The sequence below is a fragment of the Cololabis saira genome, chromosome 3 (genome assembly GCF_033807715.1).
Source record: "Cololabis saira isolate AMF1-May2022 chromosome 3, fColSai1.1, whole genome shotgun sequence".
NCBI classification, from domain to species: domain Eukaryota; kingdom Metazoa; phylum Chordata; class Actinopteri; order Beloniformes; family Belonidae; genus Cololabis; species Cololabis saira.
In genome coordinates this window covers 40908619-40931574 of record NC_084589.1, presented here as the reverse complement: position 1 = coordinate 40931574, position 22956 = coordinate 40908619, and the positions used below count along the sequence as shown (strand labels likewise).

Genomic DNA, 22956 nt, shown 5'->3' with positions numbered 1-22956 from the left:
TTTTGGCCCTGATCTGGCGTAGGGGGGGTGGCATCAACTGAAAGGGGCGTGGAATCATGAGTGACAGCATAACAGAGAAGGCGGGGGACGTTCCTCAGTCCTGTTGCCTTCAGGAAACGTAGGTTGCAGAACTTATCAGTAGAAGTATGAATCAACACTGTATATACACCATATTCACGTGATAGGCAGTGGAAAAAAACTGATATTAGTGACACATTTCTGTTTAAAAAGCTGTTTTAGACCGTACTTGGCACCAATCGCAATATAAAAGCAAAAAATCTGAAACTGAAAAAAAAGATGTGAAACTGAAAAAAAAGATGTGAAACTGAAAAAAAAAGATGTGAAACTGAAAAAGACATTGATACTGAAAAAAAAATGTAAACGGTAAAAAATAATTTTCAGGTTCAAATTTTATTTTCAAATTAGCAAAACTTTTGGCCTTGATTTGGCTCCATAGACTCCCACTTCAAACTTTAAAGCAGCTTTAGAGCAGAAATAAACATATTCAACAAACAGTTCTGACAACTCTGAGGACATTGGGCGTTGTCATGCTACAGCCGCGTTGCGAAGTCATTGGCATTTCTTACTGACCCAGCTTTGGCCAAACACGGCAGCCATTTTCGATTTCACCACAGAAATGACGTCTGAAATCAGATATTCCTGTAAATATTTACCGGTAGCTCAGCTGTTGTTGCAGCGGGAATCGGCTGAAAGAGCTGGTATCCACAGCTAACTTTGATTGACATACGGCGGGTGTTTCCCCTTCAGCCGCCCAGGAAACATGGCCCAGTACGAAGATAAAGAGGCTTCTGGACTGCTCTTCAGAAACAAATGTGTCATGTGACTGCTGCTACGTCCACTATTTTTAGTCTATTATTCAAGTAAAGATGGGTGGTCTCAGTCTGTGATGTCACAGTTGTCTCCCAATCTGGGATGCATTTCCCATATCCATCCTATTGTTAAACTATTTAAGATCTGAGGTTATGATTGTTTAACAAAACCATTGATTACATACTAATCCATCTTTTGTTGTACAGCATCTATCTTTCTATGTATATTGTATATATGTATGAAAATGTATGTTTGCCGAAATATGTCTTCCAAGAAGTTTGAATAAGATATCTTCAGGTATCAAGATCATCAAATATACCGTTAAACTTTAGAGCTGCTCGCGTTAGGTTGTGTTAGAACAGGGGTCGGCAACCCAAAATGTTGAAAGAGCCATATTGGACCAAAAACACAAAAAACAAATATGTCTGGAGCCGCAAAAAATGAAAAGTCTTGTGTAAGCCTTATAATGAAGACAACACATGCTGCATGTATCTATAATAGTTATAACTGGGGGAAGATTTTTTTTTTCATTATGCACTTCAAGAAAAAATGTTGAGAAAAAAAGTCGAAATTTCAAGAAAAAAGTCGAAATGTCGAGATTAATGTTGAAGTACAATCTCGAGAAAAAAGTCGAAATGTTGAGGAAAAAGTTGAGTCAGAGTCAGAGCCAGAGTCAGAGTCATTTTTATTGTCCCTCTAGGGGAAATTCTTTTAGCAGTCTGGGAAAACAGTCATCATCATACAAACACAGACATACCAAAAGAACAATTAAAACATTAAAACGTGACATAGTAACCATAATAGTGAGTAAAAGCAAAAGTGCTTTCATCAGTGCAGGCAGAATGATAAAAATATATTAAGAATATTAAAATTTATGCAAGTTGATCATCTTAACAGCGGTTGGTATAAAAGATAATTTATACCTATTGGTATTGGCCTTGGGAAGCCTATAGCGCCGCCCAGAAGGGAGAGGGACAAACTCTTTTGACAGAGGGTGATCAGGACTGGTCAAGATATCTTGTGCCTTTTGTTGAAATGTCGAGAAAAAAGTCAAAATTTCAAGAAAAAAGTTGAAATGTTGAGAAAAAAGTCGAAATGTCGAGATTAAAAAGGAAGAAAAAAGAGGAAAAAAGAAGAAAAAAAAGAAGAAAAAAAAGGTCAAACATTTTTGAAAAAGCTCCAAGGAGCCACTAGGGCGGCGCTAAAGAGCCGCATGCGGCTCTAGAGCCGCGGGTTGCCGATCCCTGTGTTAGAGCTCCAGAGCTGCTGCTGGGATGGTAAATGCGAATGGGATACATACATTTGTTTCCTCTTTATTGTCATTATTGATTCCATCTTTTTCCCACGATTTTTTTTTCTTCTCCTGAATCCTGTTATTTAATTCACAAACTTGATATCAAAGTATTTGTGAAAGTATTTGCTTTAGTCTGCAAAGACTTTAAGGCCGTACAAAGTAAAGTGACAAAGTTGTGTTATATTGGGAGTTTTTGAGCTGGTTGTGACCTCAAACATCCTGCTAAATGCTCTTGAGCACATGGGAATGTAATCTGGGTTTGTGATGTCACAGAACCCTGCAGTCTGAACGTCTCTAGATGACATTTTCTGACTCCAGCTGCCCAGAACTAAGTCATAGGATTGTGCATTTCAATTCTATACATTTTAAAATTGCACATTTTTAATGGAGTAAGAGTGTCCAAACATTATCTATTGTATGTGGTTTGTATGTGTGTTTTTTGCACCTCATTTGCAACAGTCAGGACTGGATAAATCACAGGAACACTTCTGCAAGTAAAGCACTTGAACTGTGCTGCAAACTGAGCTGCTGTTTAACTGTTGGTACCTGATTAACTGGCAACCAGGCACATATTTTCAGCGTAACCTACTGGAAACGCGTGTCATTACAGATGCACTTGTGTATTTTCTCCAGCCGTCCAACAAGCCTTCTGGAACTCCATCATAATGACGGCTGAAATAATGGCCTGAATAATGGCCTGAATAATGAGTTAATCTGCCGGCTCTCAGGGGAAGACAGAACAACACGACCGGCGCTCCGCTCACGGCACAGCACTGCCACCAGATGTTAACTTTCAATCCTGCTCCACAGCGGTGCTCCTGCAGGAAGATGCAGGATGAGGGGAAGTGCAAAATATTTCTCCAGTGCTTTCTTTAAAAAAAAAAAAAAGAAGAAAGTGCTGCAAATGAAATGTGACGACTACTGATGACGCTGAGGGGATTTGTAAAGCATTTCATCTGACAGTTGACAAAAAAAAGAGGAAGGAAAAGAAAACATGTGACTAAATTTGTCTGGTGTGCTCAGCCAGCCAATTTATTAAACACAGATAAGCTCACATAACCTTTGATTGCAAAATAACTCTCCACTCCCACTCAACATAACTATCTACGGCCTTTGAGCTCCGGAGCAGTGATTTGTTTTAATAAACTTTCACAGCTTGAGCTGACTTTTCTTGGGTCATTATGATATAGAAGCTCAGAATTCACCCCCAACTGATCAATGAAAGCAATAATCATATCACCTCATGTATTCCCAAGTGGGGTCTTGGGTTACATTGCTCTTTTTAGATTGTCACTTTTTTTTAAGAAACGTAACCAAATTACATCCTGTCGACCGTTTGATTTCACGTGGACTGTATAGAGTGTCTCCTCCTGGGTACGGGAGCAGTGAGATTTGGCTGCGAAGGCTCCGTATTGAGTGTCGGGGAAATGTAAACCCGAGCCGACAGCCCGCAGCATCCCCGGGAGACGGCGGGCTTCCAGCTGCTCGCCCTCAGCCAGGGCCTTAGGTTAAAGAACACAAACTAATCCTGCACTTTGTGTGTTTGTTTGGAGGCTGTTTGCGCGTGCGTGTCTCCCAAATAGCTCGGAAACAGTCGGGGAAGAGCGTGCACGGGACCTCAGCTGTAGCGTTGGTTGTTTTGGCTCCTTTTTAGGGAAATCGAGCTCTTCATCTGTGGTCAAGTCTCCTGTCAAGGCCCATCTGGGATAATTAGAACGTCTACGTAAACTGGACATGTTGGTGTAAAGTAAGAGGTGGAGTTCATCTGCTGTGTGTGCACGCACGCTGTGATCTTATTCTCAAGGTCAGACATGTTTTCGTTGGCATCGCCAGGTAAACAGTTGGACGGCCGTGCGGTTTTTGACTGCTCTCCCTGCAAGCCCCCCCTGCGACTGCAACCTGAGCGGCCAGATATTGATTAAAGGTTCTGATTGTAATGTATTTTTTCTCCTGACCACATTTTTCTCCGTCCTAGATGCTGTCTCAACTAACAATTCTGGGAATGATCGGCTACGTCCTGCTCACTCTCACCTCACTGGGCTTTCTCATCGACCAAAGGTACAGTTTGGTTAGCTTTCGTGCGAGCACTAGGAGCATGTTGCATATTTCCTTCAGCGGCAAAAGAGTATTTGGAAAGACAGAAGCAAAGGCATCTGGTGTAACTCTGTATATTTCCTTGTAAACCTTCCAAAAAGCACAAGATATATCTTAAGGTGTCATTTATTAATAGTTACCTGCCATCTGTCTTTGCCAGTTTGCTGTCTTGCCTTGTTCTCGCAGTAAAGACGTTCTTCATTTAATAATAGCTATCAAAAAAGCTTTTTATTGTTCCACTACTTATGTTCCAAGTTCATTGTTGGTTTTGAATTCAGTTTAATTTTATAAGAAGGGGGGGAAAAAATGGAACAAGTTTTGAAATAAGACGAGCTGGAATCATCCGCCATCCGACGTCCCGCCCTGCGAGGATGTTGGTAAAAGTATTTTGGCTGTTGAAAACTCTCCAGAGCCAATGTTTGTGTTGTCCGTGCTGAGCGGCCGGAGACACACGACGGACTCTGGAGAAGAAAACCTGTGACGGAGCCGGTCTGCGGAAAAAGCTTTTACAAATTCTCTAAATCTCAGTGAACCAGAAAGATGCCTGAGAGGGGATTCATGGCCAACATGGCCTTCAATAAATGGAGCGAGTGAAGCTAAATGGCTAAAATCAGCTTTAACAACTGGATATAGGCAAAAAACTGAACTATTTGGTTTGAGACTGAAGATCATTGTAGATTTTTATAGCAGATTACCATGAGATCTCCAAGCTTAATGCCCCTTGGTGCTCTGATATGTCTGAAGGAGGACTGGGATCAATCCTGTGCAGAAGCTAGATGTTGCTATCAAATCATCAGAGGTGTCACGTAACGAAGTACAAATACTTTGTTACCTTACTTAAGTAGAAATTTTGGTTATCTATACTTCACTGGAGTAATTATTTTTCAGACAACTTTTTACTTTTACTCCTTACATTTTCACGCAATTATCTGTACTTTTTACTCCTTACATTTTAAAAACAGCCTCGTTACTCTATTTCATTTCGGCCTTTAAATAAAAACTATCCAGTCAAATTGCTCCATCCGGATAGAGTGAATTTGGTTGTGGTTGTTTCAGATGTTCTTGTCCAGTTTTGTTCTTACATCCGTTCCCTCAGATTCCTGCAACTAAACTTGGATGTACATTCCAATAAAGGTTAGGATAAATGATAACATGCCTCTGAAGTTTGACTTTTTGCACCATTACAATGCTTATAGGCAACTAGTCATCATATCTGCTGCTCTCTGAAACACATGTTAATGCTCAATAGTACACATATTCATTCATTCATTATCTTACCCGCTTTATCCCTTGCGGGGTCACGGAGGTCTGCTGGAGCCTATCCCAGCTCATTTTAGGTGAGAGGCAGGGGTTACACCCTGGACAGGTCACCAGTCCATCACAGGGCCACATATAGACACACAAACCATGCTCACAATCACACTCACGCTCACACCTACGGGCAATTTAGAATCATCAATTAACCTAATATGCATGTTTTTGGACTGTGGGAGGAAGCCGGAGTACCCGGAGAAAACCCACGCAAGCACGGGGAGAACATGCAAACTCCTAGTACACATTAATAATATAATGTTCTTTAATATATTTGCATTATACTAAGATGCATTCATTTTCAATGGCTTTTGTCCTTAATGGCTTTTTTCCCCCTTACATTACTTTTACTTTTATACTTTAAGTAGTTTTGAAACCAGTACTTTTATACTTTTACTTGAGTAAAAAACTTTAGTTGATACTTCAACTTCTGCAGGAGTATTTTTAAACTCTAGTATCTATACTTCTACCTGAGTAATGAATGTGAATACTTTTGACACCTCTGCTATCAAATCATACACGGGACCAAGATTAGCTTCCAGAACAAGAAAACACAATGAACACTGAAAAGAAAAAGAAGAAAATGCAGCTCCACTGACTCATATTCAGTGTGGGCTTTCCCACAGATGCGATTAACACGGCTCTGCATGCACGGCCTCTGCGTGGAATTCCTATGGAGCGATTTGAGTAGTTATTTTAACATAATAAAAGCGTAACGGTTCCTCAGTCACTTAATTCTGCAGCCGTGAAAACAAATTAAAACTGTTTTCAATATTACGTTACATTACTACCAACAGATCCAAATAAAATCCACACACTGGAACTTCAAATTAAAAGATTAATTTACCACTGTGGTTTCTGTGGGGGGCCCTGCCATGGAGTGGCAACCCGGCCCAGCTGTACGCCTCTCTTTCTTCCCACTAAACTGGATTTAATCGAACAATTGATGCAGCTCTAAATAAATGGACTGGGGGGGGGGAATATTGTTTTTCAAGCAGTAGATATTTTAAAGTTTTTGTGAGTCAAAGACCATAAAAAAAACTTTAAATTGTCACAAACAACATCCAAAAGATATATTCACCCCGTCAGGTTAAAGGTCTGAAACGCAGCAGAGTCCTATCGCAGTCTGTCAATCCCAATGTACCCCGTGACAAATTGAAAGGTACAGATCAGTGTTTTTGTTGATGTTTCACGTTTCCTGATCTGCAGGCCGACGTCGGCCCTCTTGGAGATGCTCCGCTGTGCCGTCATGGTGATAATGCAGCGGTACAACCACATAACGCCTCCCATGCCTTCACTCACTGTTCCCACAGAGGTAAGATGACCCGTGGTGTAAGATGATCCATTTACATAAACAGGGCAGTGTTGGAATACCGTCCATATGATTATGAATTCATGACATATGTGAGTGGGTGAACATTTCTCTTGGACCAGTAAACCTAAAGACTTAAAGTCTCATGATCCCTGCCTCATGGTGAGTTTACGACACCTCCAGCGTGGTCTGGAGAACGGAAAGACCCCAGGGACACCAGGATTTGCACATGTGACCCTCTTGGTGATAAGGCACCACACTTTGATTGGACAAGGACCCCAAGCTGCAGGAAGGGGTATCAACTTCCTGTATGCAGCTATAAAAGAGGAGACCCCCCTCTCTCCGGTCTCTTCTCTCTTTTTTTCTGCTTCCTCCTTCTCACCCACAGGTCTCTGCTGTAGCCAAGGGCCGGCTTTCTCCTTCGTGAACGAAGGAGCGTCCGTTTTGCAGCGCTGCACGAGCGACCCACGCAGTTCCGAGCCCAGAAAGCCGAACTAGGGACCCTGCATTGACTCGACGTGAACGCGACGCCGATCCGAAGTTGAAGGAAGCCAAGTGCTGTGCCCAGCTGCTGTCCCCTCATCCAGCTGCCTTTCCCCTCATCCGCAGCAAGGACACAGGAGGGAGTGATAGCCGCTTTATCAGGATCGCCTGCTGAGCGTAAACACCCAGCTGTTCCCCAGGGAACGCTGACCGACCACCCCTTTTTTCTTCAACTGCAAAGGTTCACGTAAGAGGCTGTTTTTGGTGTCTGGGCAGAGAAAACTTTAAAATACACTTTAAAAGTTAGTTTACGCTGTGAGCTGGACTGCTGATCCCGTCATAGTTGTGTTTATTAACTTAAGTGTTTTTGTTTATCTTCTTATTGGTCTACTGCTGCATCCACATTGCTGGATCGTTATGACATGCTTCTCGACAACCGAAAACAAGGCCCTTCTAAATTTCCCAGTTGAATGACCAGAGCGCACGTGTGAAGTTTAGTTTCACAGTGGGGCATTTCTGTGTGGGAAAGATCAGAAGGTCTTGGATTTCTGGTAATGAGAAATTATTTAAGAGTGTCTATTATTTTACTTTTCTTCTGCATCTCTCCCTCTCTTCCTCTCGTACTAACCCCCCCCCCCCACACACACACACACACACACACACACACACACACACACACACACACACACACACACACACACACACACACACACACACAGACGCTCCCCTCGGTCGTAAATTCCCGAGCCATTCTGAGATCACACACACACACACACACACACACACTCACACACACACACACACATGCAGACACGCACACACACACACACACGCACACACACACTAGTCACACCCCACACAGATGACTGGAACTTTTGCATTGTATAATTTCTGTCCCTGTTTACGTAGTGTGCCATCAGAATTATTTGGGGTGTTGCGTTTATCATCTTTTGACACCTGTATGTAAATAAATTCTGATTGATTTCTGAGTGGTTTCTGTTGTTTCATGCAGTTTGGTCACAATTGATTTGTTTGACAGAGCCTAGTGCTCGAATCTCACCCTTCAATTACTGTATTAGGCATAAACCTTAATTTCTGAGACTGATATTCTGCTGTAAAAGTTATCATTTCCCTGCTTAAGGAACAGGGTGGTGCCCCGAGGATTTTATTTATCATATTGGTCATTCAATTTGATAAATAGTCGACTTTATTAATTATTAATAATTCTTGAATAAAATTATTAATAATCCTTCGATAACTGGACAGCCAAGCTACCTGAGTTGCACAACATTAAATGGTCCGCCCGTGTGAGACTCTCGATAGAAACATTTGTGACCAAGTTGTATGAAATAACAGAACATTAATTTTGATCGGGAAAGAAAATATTTTTATTTTTCTTCCCCTCTCATTATCTGATTCCTACGGTTATTTTAAGTTGTTCTAATGGCAACCTCGCTTCACTAAGGGTTGGTCGCTTTAAGTTTATTAACTTGAACTTTTATTTTTATCACTACTTTTATTAATCTGTTTGATTAATTTTCCTCTGCAACCTTGCTTCACTGAAGTTAATGGTTGGTTTCTATTCTATTAATAGAACTTTGTCGGGATTACCCCATGTGAGTTATTCTTTCGGATTAATTTCTACCGTGTTTTTTAAATTGAATCTTTAATTTGGGTGGCATTTCAATTTTAATCCACCTTATTGATTCTCTTTTGGTTTTTTTTGTGCTTCCAAGGTTATCTCAATTCTGTTTATGATAACCAAGAACCCAACTGCCTTCAGGCACAGATCAGAGTTGGCTCAGTCTCTCATGCTTCATTTATTGTCTCATTCCTCCTAATCTGGGTGATAACGTGAATCTACTTCATTACTGAGTGTTAATCTCTTGGCAGAGTCGCAAGCGAAACACTGGTGTCCGGTTCATGAACTGCGCGTGGTGTACAAGGCAGGAAACTCATCGCATTTGGACGCAGAGCCAGCAGAGGTGACCAGAGGTTGACTAAGAAGGACCATCAGGCAAGTTCCGTTTGAATAGGAAGCTTTTCGCCAGGTACCCTTCAGTCCCGGGTCCCCTGGCCAGACGCGCGATGACTAGCCCAGGTAACCATGAAAGGGGGGCCGAGGCTTCCCCCAGCGTCACTTTTACCGACACTCAAGAAGTAATTGCACGTATTATGGAAATACCCAGAGATGAGCTGAGCATAATAAATAACTATGACCTCCAGACCTGCGAAGGGAGGATAGCAGAGCTCACTAGCTTCGCCAAGAAACCGTATAAAAAATCCTGTGTAGCCAACGTTCCGGGTAAACTGGCGTTGCTATGGCAACGTAAGGTAGAACTCCATGCTGGGGAAAACAAACACAGGTGGCGACAAAAATACGAGGGGGAAGTGTTGGCGCACTGCGAGGCGCAGGAAGAGATTGAACGCTTGAAAAGCCTGTTAAGAGAGGCTCAAGCACGAATCCGAGAAACTAGTCGATGCGCCTCAGAGGAGGTGAATAACGTCCATAATTATGAACGTAACGCTGGTGATAGGATACAGGAGTTGATCTCTTTAATTAAGAGTTCTTCCAGAGAAGCATTCTTCTCCGATGTGCTTAGTTGCAAAACCCAGCTCCAGTCACATAAGTTCAGCCACGTGGAGGAACGCCATGAAAAGTCATGGCTGCTCCGTGAGCAAGCACTTAGCCTCCGTGAGAAGGCAGCAAGCCTCAATGAGCAGTCGCTTAGTCTCCGCCAGCAGTCGCTGGACCTCCGTGAGCGGTCACTGGACTCCTGTAACGGGTCCACTCGAAGCTCAGAGAAAATGGAGCCGCACTGGGTTGAAAACAAGCATGTGAACCGCGAGCCACGGCTCGAATCAGAAATTAAAGTAGATCAACTCTCCAGTGTCCCGATCATTAACAATTTGCAGCAGTGTGATGAAAGGCGTGACCAATCTCACACTGACCCACGGCCAGCAGGGGGCCAGAGAAAGGATCCAGCAGTTAACCAGCTGATCCCGTCTGAGCCCAGGGGGACAGCCAGTAGCCCAAACGCTACTGACACCGTTCCAGACCTTATCACCTGGGATGAAATGAAAGTGCAGCCACCGAGGTGCAAAATGAGGAAAGGGGGGTCAGACTTAAAGCGTGCCCCCCCGTTCACCCTCAGGCCCACTGCTCCGCGTGTTCAAGATGAGGTGCTGAGTCCGAAATGCGGCCAGCCTTATAATCTGAAGGCCGTAAATCCAAATTTCCGGGAGCCTTTCCCTGATGGACAAAAACTTGTGTCAGGTGGTTTAAACCCCCACTTTGACCTACCTGTTCCACACCAGACAAGAACTAATTATTCTTCTCGGCACAGGGACCGGTTGTATCAGGAATGTTCTGGTGGACCAGACGACCCTGGCCCGCCACATAGACAAGGCTTGCGTCTCCGTGACCTTGAGTCCCTGGCCAATGACATAGAACACTTTGACCCGGATGATCCAGGGTCAAATATTGAGAATTATCTCGATGAGGTTCAGGATAGCCTCCGAGATTTACCTCATGCATCCTCTAGCGAGAAGGTAAAGCTTCTTTGGAAAACCACAGCCAGGATCGTTCGTGTTTTCATAAGATCCCTTCCAGCTAAAACCAGAGACTGCTATGAAGCACTCCGTCAGGCTTTGCTAGAGGAGTATTTTTCTGAAATCGACTGGGCTTCAGCTACTCTGGCGGCTTCTTCGATTAAGCACCAGGAGTCAGAAACCCCCAAAGATTATTACTGGCGTTTGAGAGCTGCGTTTTTCCAGGGACGCAACACTCCAGGTTTGGAGAATGATCGTCATTTTAAATCTCTATTCCTCCATAACCTCCATGAAAGCGTGCGATGTAAGGTAACTCTTTACTGCAGCAGGATGAGAGATCTCAGCATGCGACGAATACGTGAATACGCCCAGCTGGCGTGGGAAACACAGAGACGTCCCACTGTAGATTCGGAGAACGGTCCACAGAGTGACCGAGCGGTGCTCCACCCCGGTGCTGGCGCCAAGAGACGGCGCAGACGTCGTAGGTCAGCAGGCCGGGGGGGTGCCATATATACACTGTTGGCCAGAGCACTGAACGAGCTGCATGAATCGTCTGCAGCTGACTGACAACTTCTGACCCAGAAGTGCAAATCCCCCCACCCCTGAAAAAGGGGGGGGCAGGGATCTTGGAGTGTTAGGGAAGTAAAACTCAGGCCTACACTCACAATTTTATTTCATTTGTTCTGTTTTTCCGGGTCTAGCAATTAACCGCAGAATGATTAAATTGTTAGGGAATAAGACTTTCTTCTTCCGTTACCCAAGGTCGGTTCTGTTACAGGACGGACCCCCTCCGATCCGTTTCCTTCCTCAGCACCGCTCTGCCAAGGGATTAACACGTAGTGAACACCCACTGAGCCTGGTCTGCTTTTGGCAGTTACGTATCGAGGGTCCGTAACCTAACTAACCTCCCTTCTTTTTATCTTTATCTACCTCATTCTGCTAGTAATGACACTGAACTGCATAGTCGAATCCCTTATCGTTTCTATATGTTTTATGTTTATTGTTATGTTTTATACTCTAGTCTCGTATAGCATAGCGTATTTCCGTCTGCCCAGACGTGCCTCACCTCTGCCCAGACAAAGCCTCCAGCGCTATGCTAACCTCTGAACTTTTAAGTACTGTGCCCCTCTGCCAACCAGGACTGCATCACATGGACTGTTGCACCGTTGGTAGATTTGACAACCAGACCCTGCATTCCCGCCGTCAAATCTAAGGGGGGATGTTGGAATACCGTCCATATGATTATGAATTCATGACATATGTGAGTGGGTGAACATTTCTCTTGGACCAGTAAACCTAAAGACTTAAAGTCTCATGATCCCTGCCTCATGGTGAGTTTACGACACCTCCAGCGTGGTCTGGAGAACGGAAAGACCCCAGGGACACCAGGATTTGCACATGTGACCCTCTTGGTGATAAGGCACCACACTTTGATTGGACAAGGACCCCAAGCTGCAGGAAGGGGTATCAACTTCCTGTATGCAGCTATAAAAGAGGAGACCCCCCTCTCTCCGGTCTCTTCTCTCTTTTTTTCTGCTTCCTCCTTCTCACCCACAGGTCTCTGCTGTAGCCAAGGGCCGGCTTTCTCCTTCGTGAACGAAGGAGCGTCCGTTTTGCAGCGCTGCACGAGCGACCCACGCAGTTCCGAGCCCAGAAAGCCGAACTAGGGACCCTGCATTGACTCGACGTGAACGCGACGCCGATCCGAAGTTGAAGGAAGCCAAGTGCTGTGCCCAGCTGCTGTCCCCTCATCCAGCTGCCTTTCCCCTCATCCGCAGCAAGGACACAGGAGGGAGTGATAGCCGCTTTATCAGGATCGCCTGCTGAGCGTAAACACCCAGCTGTTCCCCAGGGAACGCTGACCGACCACCCCTTTTTTCTTCAACTGCAAAGGTTCACGTAAGAGGCTGTTTTTGGTGTCTGGGCAGAGAAAACTTTAAAATACACTTTAAAAGTTAGTTTACGCTGTGAGCTGGACTGCTGATCCCGTCATAGTTGTGTTTATTAACTTAAGTGTTTTTGTTTATCTTCTTATTGGTCTACTGCTGCATCCACATTGCTGGATCGTTATGACATGCTTCTCGACAACCGAAAACAAGGCCCTTCTAAATTTCCCAGTTGAATGACCAGAGCGCACGTGTGAAGTTTAGTTTCACAGTGGGGCATTTCTGTGTGGGAAAGATCAGAAGGTCTTGGATTTCTGGTAATGAGAAATTATTTAAGAGTGTCTATTATTTTACTTTTCTTCTGCATCTCTCCCTCTCTTCCTCTCGTACTAACCCCCCCCCCCCACACACACACACACACACACACACACACACACACACACACACACACACACACACACACACACACACACACACACACACAGACGCTCCCCTCGGTCGTAAATTCCCGAGCCATTCTGAGATCACACACACACACACACACACACACACTCACACACACACACACACATGCAGACACGCACACACACACACACACGCACACACACACTAGTCACACCCCACACAGATGACTGGAACTTTTGCATTGTATAATTTCTGTCCCTGTTTACGTAGTGTGCCATCAGAATTATTTGGGGTGTTGCGTTTATCATCTTTTGACACCTGTATGTAAATAAATTCTGATTGATTTCTGAGTGGTTTCTGTTGTTTCATGCAGTTTGGTCACAATTGATTTGTTTGACAGAGCCTAGTGCTCGAATCTCACCCTTCAATTACTGTATTAGGCATAAACCTTAATTTCTGAGACTGATATTCTGCTGTAAAAGTTATCATTTCCCTGCTTAAGGAACAGGGTGGTGCCCCGAGGATTTTATTTATCATATTGGTCATTCAATTTGATAAATAGTCGACTTTATTAATTATTAATAATTCTTGAATAAAATTATTAATAATCCTTCGATAACTGGACAGCCAAGCTACCTGAGTTGCACAACAGCAGTTAGGGATATACAGTACTTTTTTTTTTTTTTTTTTTTTGTACATTTTCTTTTAGTCAGAACTTGGCATCTGATTCCAACAGTGCAGCTCAGGTGCAGTTAGATTGGTGAATGCAATGCAGGAGTGGCTCCTGTTGGCTCTTTAGCGCCGCCCTTGTGGCTCCCTGGAGCTTTTTCAAAAATGTTCAACCTTTTTTTTCTTTTTTTCTCTTTTTTCTCTTTTTTCCTTTTTTTCTCTTTATTCTTCTTTTTTTCTTTTTTCCTTTATTTCGTCCTTTTTTGCTTTTTTTCTCTTTTTTTCTTCCTTTCCTTTTTAATCACAACATTTCGACTTTTTTCTCGAAATTTTGGACTATTTCCTCAATATTTCGACTTTTTTCTCGACATTTCGACTTTTTTCTCGACATTTCGACTTTTTTATCAAGATTGTACTTCAACATTAATCTTGACATTTCGACATTTATCTCGTCATTTCGACTTTTTTCTCGAAGTCCATAATGAAAAAAAAAAATCTTCCCCCAGTTCTAACTAATATAGATACATGCAGCATGTGTTGCCTTCATTCTAAGGCTGATACAAGACTTTTAATTTTTTGCGGCTCCAGATATATTTGTTTTTTGTGTTTTTGGTCCAATATGGCTCTTTCAACATTTTTGGTTGCCGACCCCTGGTGTAGACTAAAGTATACACGGTGACGTGGAGCATGAAACGAGCATCTTTTTACTTTTCAGGCACATTTGCTGTGCTGAAAAAATAATTTCACGTTTTCAGCGTGATGCTTACAGAGGCTTCTGTGGGTCCTCATGGAGAGCTTTTAAAGGACATATGCCCATTTTTCAAAAGGTCTTGATGAAATATTTGAATCCAAACACCCTAAAGATACAGTACAAAAGGTCCCATTTCAAACATAGTGTCACAGCTCTGTTCACATCGGTTGATTAAAGCAGCACTATGTAACTTTTCCACCTTAATATAATATTTCCAGAGTCATTGTGATGGTACATCAACTTCCAACAGGTTTAATGACACCTCTGTCATGGTCTGAGGGGTCTGTATCGCCTTCACTGGCACTATGTAACTTTGAGGAGCATGGTAGGAACCCTGCCACACTAAAAATTACAAATTTTTACGGCTTTGACTGCTTTACGGCATACGTCACTTCCCCCTCCTTCCCGATTCGTAGTCGAGACGAAAGCTGGGCGGGGCGTGGAGCGCAGAGCTCAGCAGAAGCTGGTATCATGGCCGAAACAGCGAAAAAAACGAAGAAAATAAGTTTTATCGGAGGAGGCGAAAAAAAGTGGAGCTCCGACGAGGAGCTCTAGTAGCTTTAGTAGGGATTTCATATGGATCCAAACTGTTAATAATCATTATTTTCTCCATATACCGCTCCCTGGCTTCCTTGTTTAAGGTATCCTGGTAAATTCCAGTTCCTTTCCAGCAGTTTAACATCTTTTTTTTCGCGTTCCGTCTGTTCACTTGGTGAAACAGAAAAGTAGTTTTGAAAGTCTGTCCCGTCTTCTCTCAAAACAAATGCACGCGACGGGGACAGGATCTTTCCGGCAGTACGCGCTGGTGCTCATGGGAAATGTAGTGTTCCTTTTGGTAAAGCACTACCGATTTTGTCCAAAGGAGCCGCCAAACGCAACAAAAGCTGAAAGTTACATTGTGCTACTTTAAAGGGGATGGAAGTAGAATATCAACACTCCCCTCTTCTGAAGGCGATGTCGATTTTGAAACGCTGTTTGTGCAAACCACTTTTGAGGGGCAGGAGTTAAAGATGTCAGGCTTGATCCATATTTTGATTTCATCCCCGTCGTCCCGCTAACCTTCACAGCCAAACAGACACTAAATGATGTATTTTCCGGCTGCAGGGGAACCAAAAAATGAAGTGACGGGGGGGTTGTGTTACCTCCAAAGTTTTTGAGTTGATCAAGCACACAAAAAACTCTTTATTCTACTTTGATCCGCTGTTTTCATAGATCCTGGCCCCTTGTTTGTAAATGAGGTGACTAAGAGCATCCTGGTTAGTATGAATGTATCTCTGCCTGTGCTTAAGCACAACATTGACACTGGCCTGCACAAACTGCATTTACCAGAGAACAGTACGGCATTTCAGTCTGCTTTCTTAGCCTGTTCATCATATTAACATTAATTATCTACAGTGAAGTTGTTTCTGCAGCTGCAGATATTGGCAGGTTCCTCTTAAAACAAAAGGCCCGGTTGCAAAGCTAGAAGTGATGGCCTTTTTCCAGCCAAAGGCAGCGTGATAATAAAAATGAACCTCCAGTGACGTTGCGGTAAAAGTGGGGTCGTTCACGGGCGGGACTTGGGACTCGGCAGAGAGAAGTCATACGTCGTGTTCTGCTTAGCATCCGTGCAAGCTTTTGATCTGACGTTAATGATCTTCGTCCACAGGCGCGTTTGCTCAGACGGCGTGAAAATGTAGATGATCAGTTTTCCATTTTGTCCCTCGTGGGACGAATAAACTGACAAAATAATCTCCCATCCTTGTTCATGCAAGCTACTCTGCTGCTTCCAGTCACATGAAATGCGCTTCATTTACAACAGTTTTATTAATATAATAATACCTGAAGATAACAGAAGTAAACTGAGCTTTTGAGTTTTGCTTTCACACCTTTACAAAGTGTTTTGATACACTTATTATATGTACATTGGATCAACCAGAGAAACAGTTTTTATATGAAAACATTACGTGCAGCATTGAAAATGTGTATCTTTATGTTATTACAACTGTGAAAAGTATTTAAAACACACATTTTCTTCATGTCTCTGGAGATCACTGAGTGGTTCTGGTGTATTTCACAGAAAGCTTAAAACCTCCTATAGGAAAATCTCCGACTGATTCCTTGACGTGGTTTGTAGCTGTTTGTCTGTGATTGTGTGTGTTGTGTGGTCTGTTTTGTGTGTGTGAAACGTGTTTGAGCCGGGTGCTAAGTCCTGCCCCGCAGCCCTGTGATCTACGAGTCCAGATGCGTCGCGCAATTGACCATAAAATTGGCGTGCCTTTCTGGCTCTGGCAGCTCGCCTGTAGATGGAGAATGACCTCTCATTACTTGCCCACCCTCGCTCCAACCACCTCTTTTTTTTTTTCTTTTCTTAGTCTTTCTGCTTGCCCTCGCCGCTTGCCATCTCAGCCGGTGTGAATAAGAGCAAACACTTCTGGAACCAATTAGTCCCCCAGGCTGATGAGATTTGCATGTGAGATTTGCTGCTTTTATGTCCTCTGACTCCACATCTGCGCCGCTCAGGTGTTAAAATGACAACTCAATTTCCCACCATTTAATTTTCTCGCCGCGAGATGAAATAAAAAACTGATTCAGTTAGGAGTTCTGAAGCCCGTGCGTTAAACGCGGTGCGTAACCATCGGGCTGGAGAGCAGAAACGCGCACATTTGCACCGCATGTGCGCAGAGGTGTCAAGTAACGAAGTACAAATACTTCGTTACCTTACTTAAGTAGAAATTTTGGTTATCTATACTTCACTGGAGTAATAATTTTTGACGATTTTTTACTTTTACTCCTTACATTTTCACGCAACTATGTACTTTTTACTCCTTACATTTTAAAAACAGCCTCGTTACTCTATTTCATTTTAGCCTTTAAAAAAAAACTATCCAGTTAAATTGTTCCATCCGGATAGAGTGAATTTGGTTGTGGTTGTTTCAGATGTTCTTGTCCAGTTTTGTTCTTACATCCGTTCCCTCAGATTCCTGCAACTAAACTTGGATGTACATTCCAATAAAGGTTAGGATAAATGATAACATGCCTCTAAAGTTTGACTTTTTGCACCATTACAATACTTATAGGCAACTAGTCATCATATCTTCTGCTCTCTGAAACACATGTTAATGCTCAATAGTACACATATATGGTTCTTTAATATATTTGCATTATACTAAGATGCATTCATTTTCAATGGCTTTTGTCCTTAATGGCTTTTTTCCCCCTTACATTACTTTTACTTTTATACTTTAAGTAGTTTTGAAACCAGTACTTTTATACTTTTACTTGAGTAAAAAACTTGAGTTGATACTTCAACTTCTACAGGAGTATTTTTAAACTCTAGTATCTATACTTCTACCTGAGTAATGAATGTGAATACTTTTGACACCTCTGCGTGTGCGTCACTTTGACGGCACGTTCCTCGCACAGGTTTTTTACGCAGACGAAGTCTCCTTAAGTAAATCATTAAGCCTCGCTTCAAGTCGCGGTACGTCAGGTTTCAGCGGAATAATCTCGCCTGCAGGTGGGGCTCATTGAAAACTCTCACAGTTTACTTGAAATGATTCCTGACACGTCCGTGCCCTTTGTTCACGAGAACAGCAAAGGGAGGGGGGAAAAAAAGAATAAAATGGTGAAACCACCCCCAAAGTTCAGGCTGCTGTGATGTATGGGTCGGACGCGCGAGGGGAGCGGCCCGCTCTTTGTTGCAGGAAAGTAGCAGGAGGGTGTTTTTGAAGTCGGGCCAATCAATTAACAGTCTCTAGAAGTGGAAACGGGGAAATTCACATTTAATTGTATTCAGGCTCACTGTAGATTTGGGTTGGGGACTAGGGGGGGGGGTATCCAAAAAAATAAAAAACTACAAAAACTAAGTCGGTTTGTGGTCTTTCAAAACCAGTGGTGTGATATACAGCACCCTTAAAGCTCACAGTGGTATTTATAGTGGCTCTGGAGATTTCCCTTGTAAAGCTGCAGGCTTGACCTGTAAACCAGGGCTCCCAGCCGCCCACTCGCTGCCCAAACCCACGTCTGTGCGGCTCACATGAAGGCCTCGCCGCTGCAGACAGCCGCCGCTGGTTACGGTGTGTGTGAGTGTGTGTGTGTGAGTGTGTGTGTGAGTGTGTGTGTGTGTGTCTGAGACGGAGTGAGCATGGCTGGTGAACCACGGCACGGGCTCACTCTGAAGTCAGAATCTGTCCGTATTTATCTCTTTGGTAAATCCTTCAAATTGTATTTTATGCACAAGTGACCTGCAAGAAATGCAACGCGGTGGTGGGATCAGGACATTTAACAGCGGGGAGGAAGCGCGCGCCGTGAAGCCCCGGTGCTGGGTACCCAAATGGGGACCGTTTATTAATTTCAGCAAATGTCTTTGGTGCTCTTTGACTGTAACTACTTTCTGTAATCAAGTATTTTAATTTGTAATTTATTTCACACATACGCATGCTGATTTTAAAAACACTCCAATTAAATCCAGCCAATTAAATCAGAAATGATTTAAATTGGCAATATTGTGCTTATTTCTAGTCATCTAGTGTTAACCTCCTATATCTCCAGAATTGGAATAAACTCCTGTAAATATTTCAAAACAAAGACCGACATTCGTAAGAAGAGGCTCACTTTGAAACAGATTTGGGTCGCAGGTTTTTTGATTGTCTCAATTCCTTCAGGCTTCAAACGTGAGCTCTGAATGGTTCATGAACACACACGACTCAGATTTTTAACATATCGGTAAGATATCAACACTTTTTGCTCAACAAGTTGTATCAACACTTCAAACCCCTTATACTTAATACATCTAATCATTTTTTTTTATACTGAACCTAGTCCGTTTAAGTTTAGTCGTAAGTCTGAACATTTATTGCTGTGTGTGTGTGTGTGTGTGTGTGTGTGTGTGTGTGTGTGTGTGTGTGTGTGTGTGTGTGTGTGTGTGTGTGTGTGTGTGTGTGTGTGTGTGTGTGTGTGTGTGTGTGTGTGTGTGTGTGTGTGTGTGTGTGTGTGTGTGTGTGTGTGTGTGTGTGTGTGAAGCTAATGCATGCTTTAAGGGGAGACGGCATGCTTTTATGTGTTTGGATTTATCAGATGTGTTGCAGTGTGGAATTCCTCCCTCAGATGTCAGGATAAACTAAAACAAATAAGGGATGTGTCAGGCGTTGCAGTTCTGTGCAAACCTAATGGTGTATCCCATTGTACGGTGCGGTCAGCCTTGATTGGTGAGATTTTGCCATGGATGAAGAGACCAGTGCACGTTCATGAGAAAAAGAGCTTTCAGCTGCGTGTAATGATGTCACCAACTCAGACAAAAGTGGGGAATAGTATTGGCTCAGAGCTCAAAAGTCGCATGCATTCATGAGGAAACTCCAACCCTTAATGGAAAGCTTACGGATATTTGACCAGTCACAAGACGCTTAAGAGCTTCCAGACGCTCAGCCAATCAGAAATCACTTAAGACGTTGTCGTTTTCAGGGAAGATGCACTTCTCATCTGCAAAGATAATGTACAGTAAAAGTACCAAAAGTGGCTGGAAACTGCCATCTAATGTCAATTTAAAGCAGCACAATGTAACTTTCAGCTTTTGTTGATTTTGGCGGCTCCTTTGGACAAAAGTGGTAGTGCTTTACCAGAAAGAACACTACGTTTCCCATGAGCACCAGCGTGTACTGCCGGAAAGATCCTGTCCCCGTCACGTGCATTTGTTTTGATAGTGAATGAATTAAGACGGGAGGACTTTCAAAACTACTTTTCTGTTTTCAGCGGTCGTTTGCAGGATGGATAGCGAAGAGGTAATGTATCTATTTTTGGCTAAACAATATAATATGATGATGTTGAAAATCACTAAGTTCAACTTGGTTTTATTAGTGAAGTCACCCCCGCCCCCCTGTCCTGTTTCAGCCAGATAATGCGCCCCAAATTACAAACGTTTTTTAGAGGGACCTCGTCATAAATTAGTAGTCCAACATACTTACTGACAAAATAAAAAAATACTTTATAACCTGTGAATAACTGAATGCCCATTCCTTATATTTTGCAGATCAGCCCTGCACAATTTTACATTCTCAGGAAAAATACTAGAACCCAAGACGAATGCCCTTTTTGTGAAAACATTCTAATTTTGATTCTTATTGAAAATAGAACTCTACATTTACATTTGTATCATAACAATTCGGTATCTCTTGTCGGACATCCCTCCTCGTCTTTCAGCTCACGCCAGCGAGTGAACGCCGGGCCAATGTTTATTCTTGTCCGGGCATTTTTTTTATTTATTTATTTTTGTCCAGGCATTTATCTTGTTACTCTCCTGCTTTCTTTTTTCGCCTCCTCCGATAAAACTTTAATTTTCTTCGTTTTTTTTTCGCTGCTTTGGCCATGATATCAGCTTTTGCTGAGCTCTGCGCTCCAAGTCCCGCCCATTTTCGTCTCGACTACGAATCGGGAACGAGGAGGAAGTGACGTATGCCGTAAAGCAGTCAAAGCCGTAATAATGTGTAGTTTTTTGGTGTGGCAGGGTTCCTACCATGCTCCTCAAAGTTACATAGTGCCAGTGAAGGTGATACAGACCCCTCAGACCATGACAGAGGTTCATTAAACCTGTTGGAAGTTGATGTACCATCACAATGATGATGATGAAATATTACATTAAGCTGGAAAAGTTACATAGTGCTGCTTTAAATCCTTCAGTATGTAATGATTACAAAGTTGGTTTAAATGTTTCCAAGTCTGTTTATGGAGACCGGGGTTGTTCATTTTGGCGATCTACGAGTTAGAGACAAATACGAGCAATTTTATTTTTCTTCATCAAACATTTCCCCTCGTGTTTGACTTCAGAGTGTTGATGCACACAAAACAATGAATGGATGAGAACACAATGAGCAGCAGCCACTGAGCACGGTGACATAAAAGGGTCAGCCGTGCACAGTAAAGCAACGGCACTGGTGTTTGCAACCGACAGGCTCAGATTCATGAGTGTCTGACAAGCGGAGGTGTGGAAAAGTCTCCCTGCCCAGATGATCCCGGTGCACGACGGTGCACAGACTCAGCCCACACAAAATCAGTACATACAGGCCGTCATTGTTGCACAGGGAAGTTATTATGTTACGCCCAGCTGCTGTAAAACTCAAGAAGTAGCTCAAGTGTTACGCAATTCTTACCTTTATTGACTAACGTGATGTAAAAAAACCCACACACATTAGGGTTTTTGAAAGCAGATACCCGGGCATGCTTGAGATTTTTATTTATGAACCCTCAAAAGATATAAAATCTAAATTTCTTTTACATTAAAACTAATTAAAAAACCCCCATAGTGGCAGTTTTAAGCCTGACTTAACATTAGTGGCCACAATAAACACATAATGAAGAAAATCATCGATATATGCAGCATATTCAGCATTTTTCACATGGATTTCAGCTGCGCCCTGGAGTGAAAAATCAGCTAAATATCCGACCCTGCAGTGTGGAGATGAATACATTTTCCTCTGACTGAGCGTCTAATTTCTCCCTACATAACAGAAAATACAAGACAGGCCCTGAAACAACTGAGTCCAGAAAAAGCAAAATATAAACACAAAGGTCTGTCTCCTTTCCACATTAGTGTCAGATACTTTGATTAACAGCGTGACCTTGTCAGTTACAAACAAGCCATTTCACGTAACCTCCTTTAATTATTCCAATATATTTTAGGAGGCTATTTTTATGGTCGCTTAATCACGTAATCATTTTCTCATTTATTGTTTGGTTGGTTGAAAATGGAAACAAGATGCTACCTACGTCTGCCAAGGCTGAATAAACAAACCCTGGATCCAGATCCAGACCTGGATCCAAATGTAAAGTCGTCCGCTTGGCCAAGCTCCACTTCTTCCCGAGATGTTTATGCTCGTCCATCCTACTGGAATAATCCTGCTAAACAAATAAACAACCGCACGACCTCTGCCAGAGGGAGAAACGGGAACAAAGGACAGGCGGGTTTGGGGAAGACGAAATAGTACTTTTACAGCAGAGTGATGGTTAGTGGAAGAAAATACCTGCGGAGTCACGTACAAGAGAATAATTGGAAGGTTTCATGAGGATGTTTAATTCAATTGGGTACAATGTGATTATTACTTCCTGTTAATGAGTTTTAGCCTTATTTTTCTTTACAACCAGAAGCAGCAGATTATTTAAGTGGTTCCTGCTCCCATCGTGGCTGTAAACTGCTTGTTAGCAAAACCTCCTCAAGCAAGCATTCCCTTGCTTCTATTAACCTCCTCTAATGCAATAATCCCAAAGATACTTCAACAACCTTTGTGGAAACAGTGGCTGATATAAATCAGAGAAGAGAAAAGGGGAAGTCATGGATATCTCTGCTTTAAGTGCCACAAAATGATGGATAACATTATCTCACCTCCTCTGCAGACAT

General features: G+C 42.8%; 1 protein-coding gene across 1 annotated transcript in view; it reads left to right on the top strand.

Annotated features, from left to right (window-relative positions):
* The window catches only part of agmo (alkylglycerol monooxygenase), a 113850-nt gene that overhangs the window by 71484 nt on the left and 19410 nt on the right, over nt 1-22956 (top strand). The window contains exons 11-12 of the mRNA XM_061717514.1: nt 4101-4183; nt 6740-6845. Of these exons, the coding sequence (XP_061573498.1) occupies nt 4101-4183; nt 6740-6845 (189 nt within the window). The remainder of the gene's footprint in view (nt 1-4100; nt 4184-6739; nt 6846-22956) is intronic.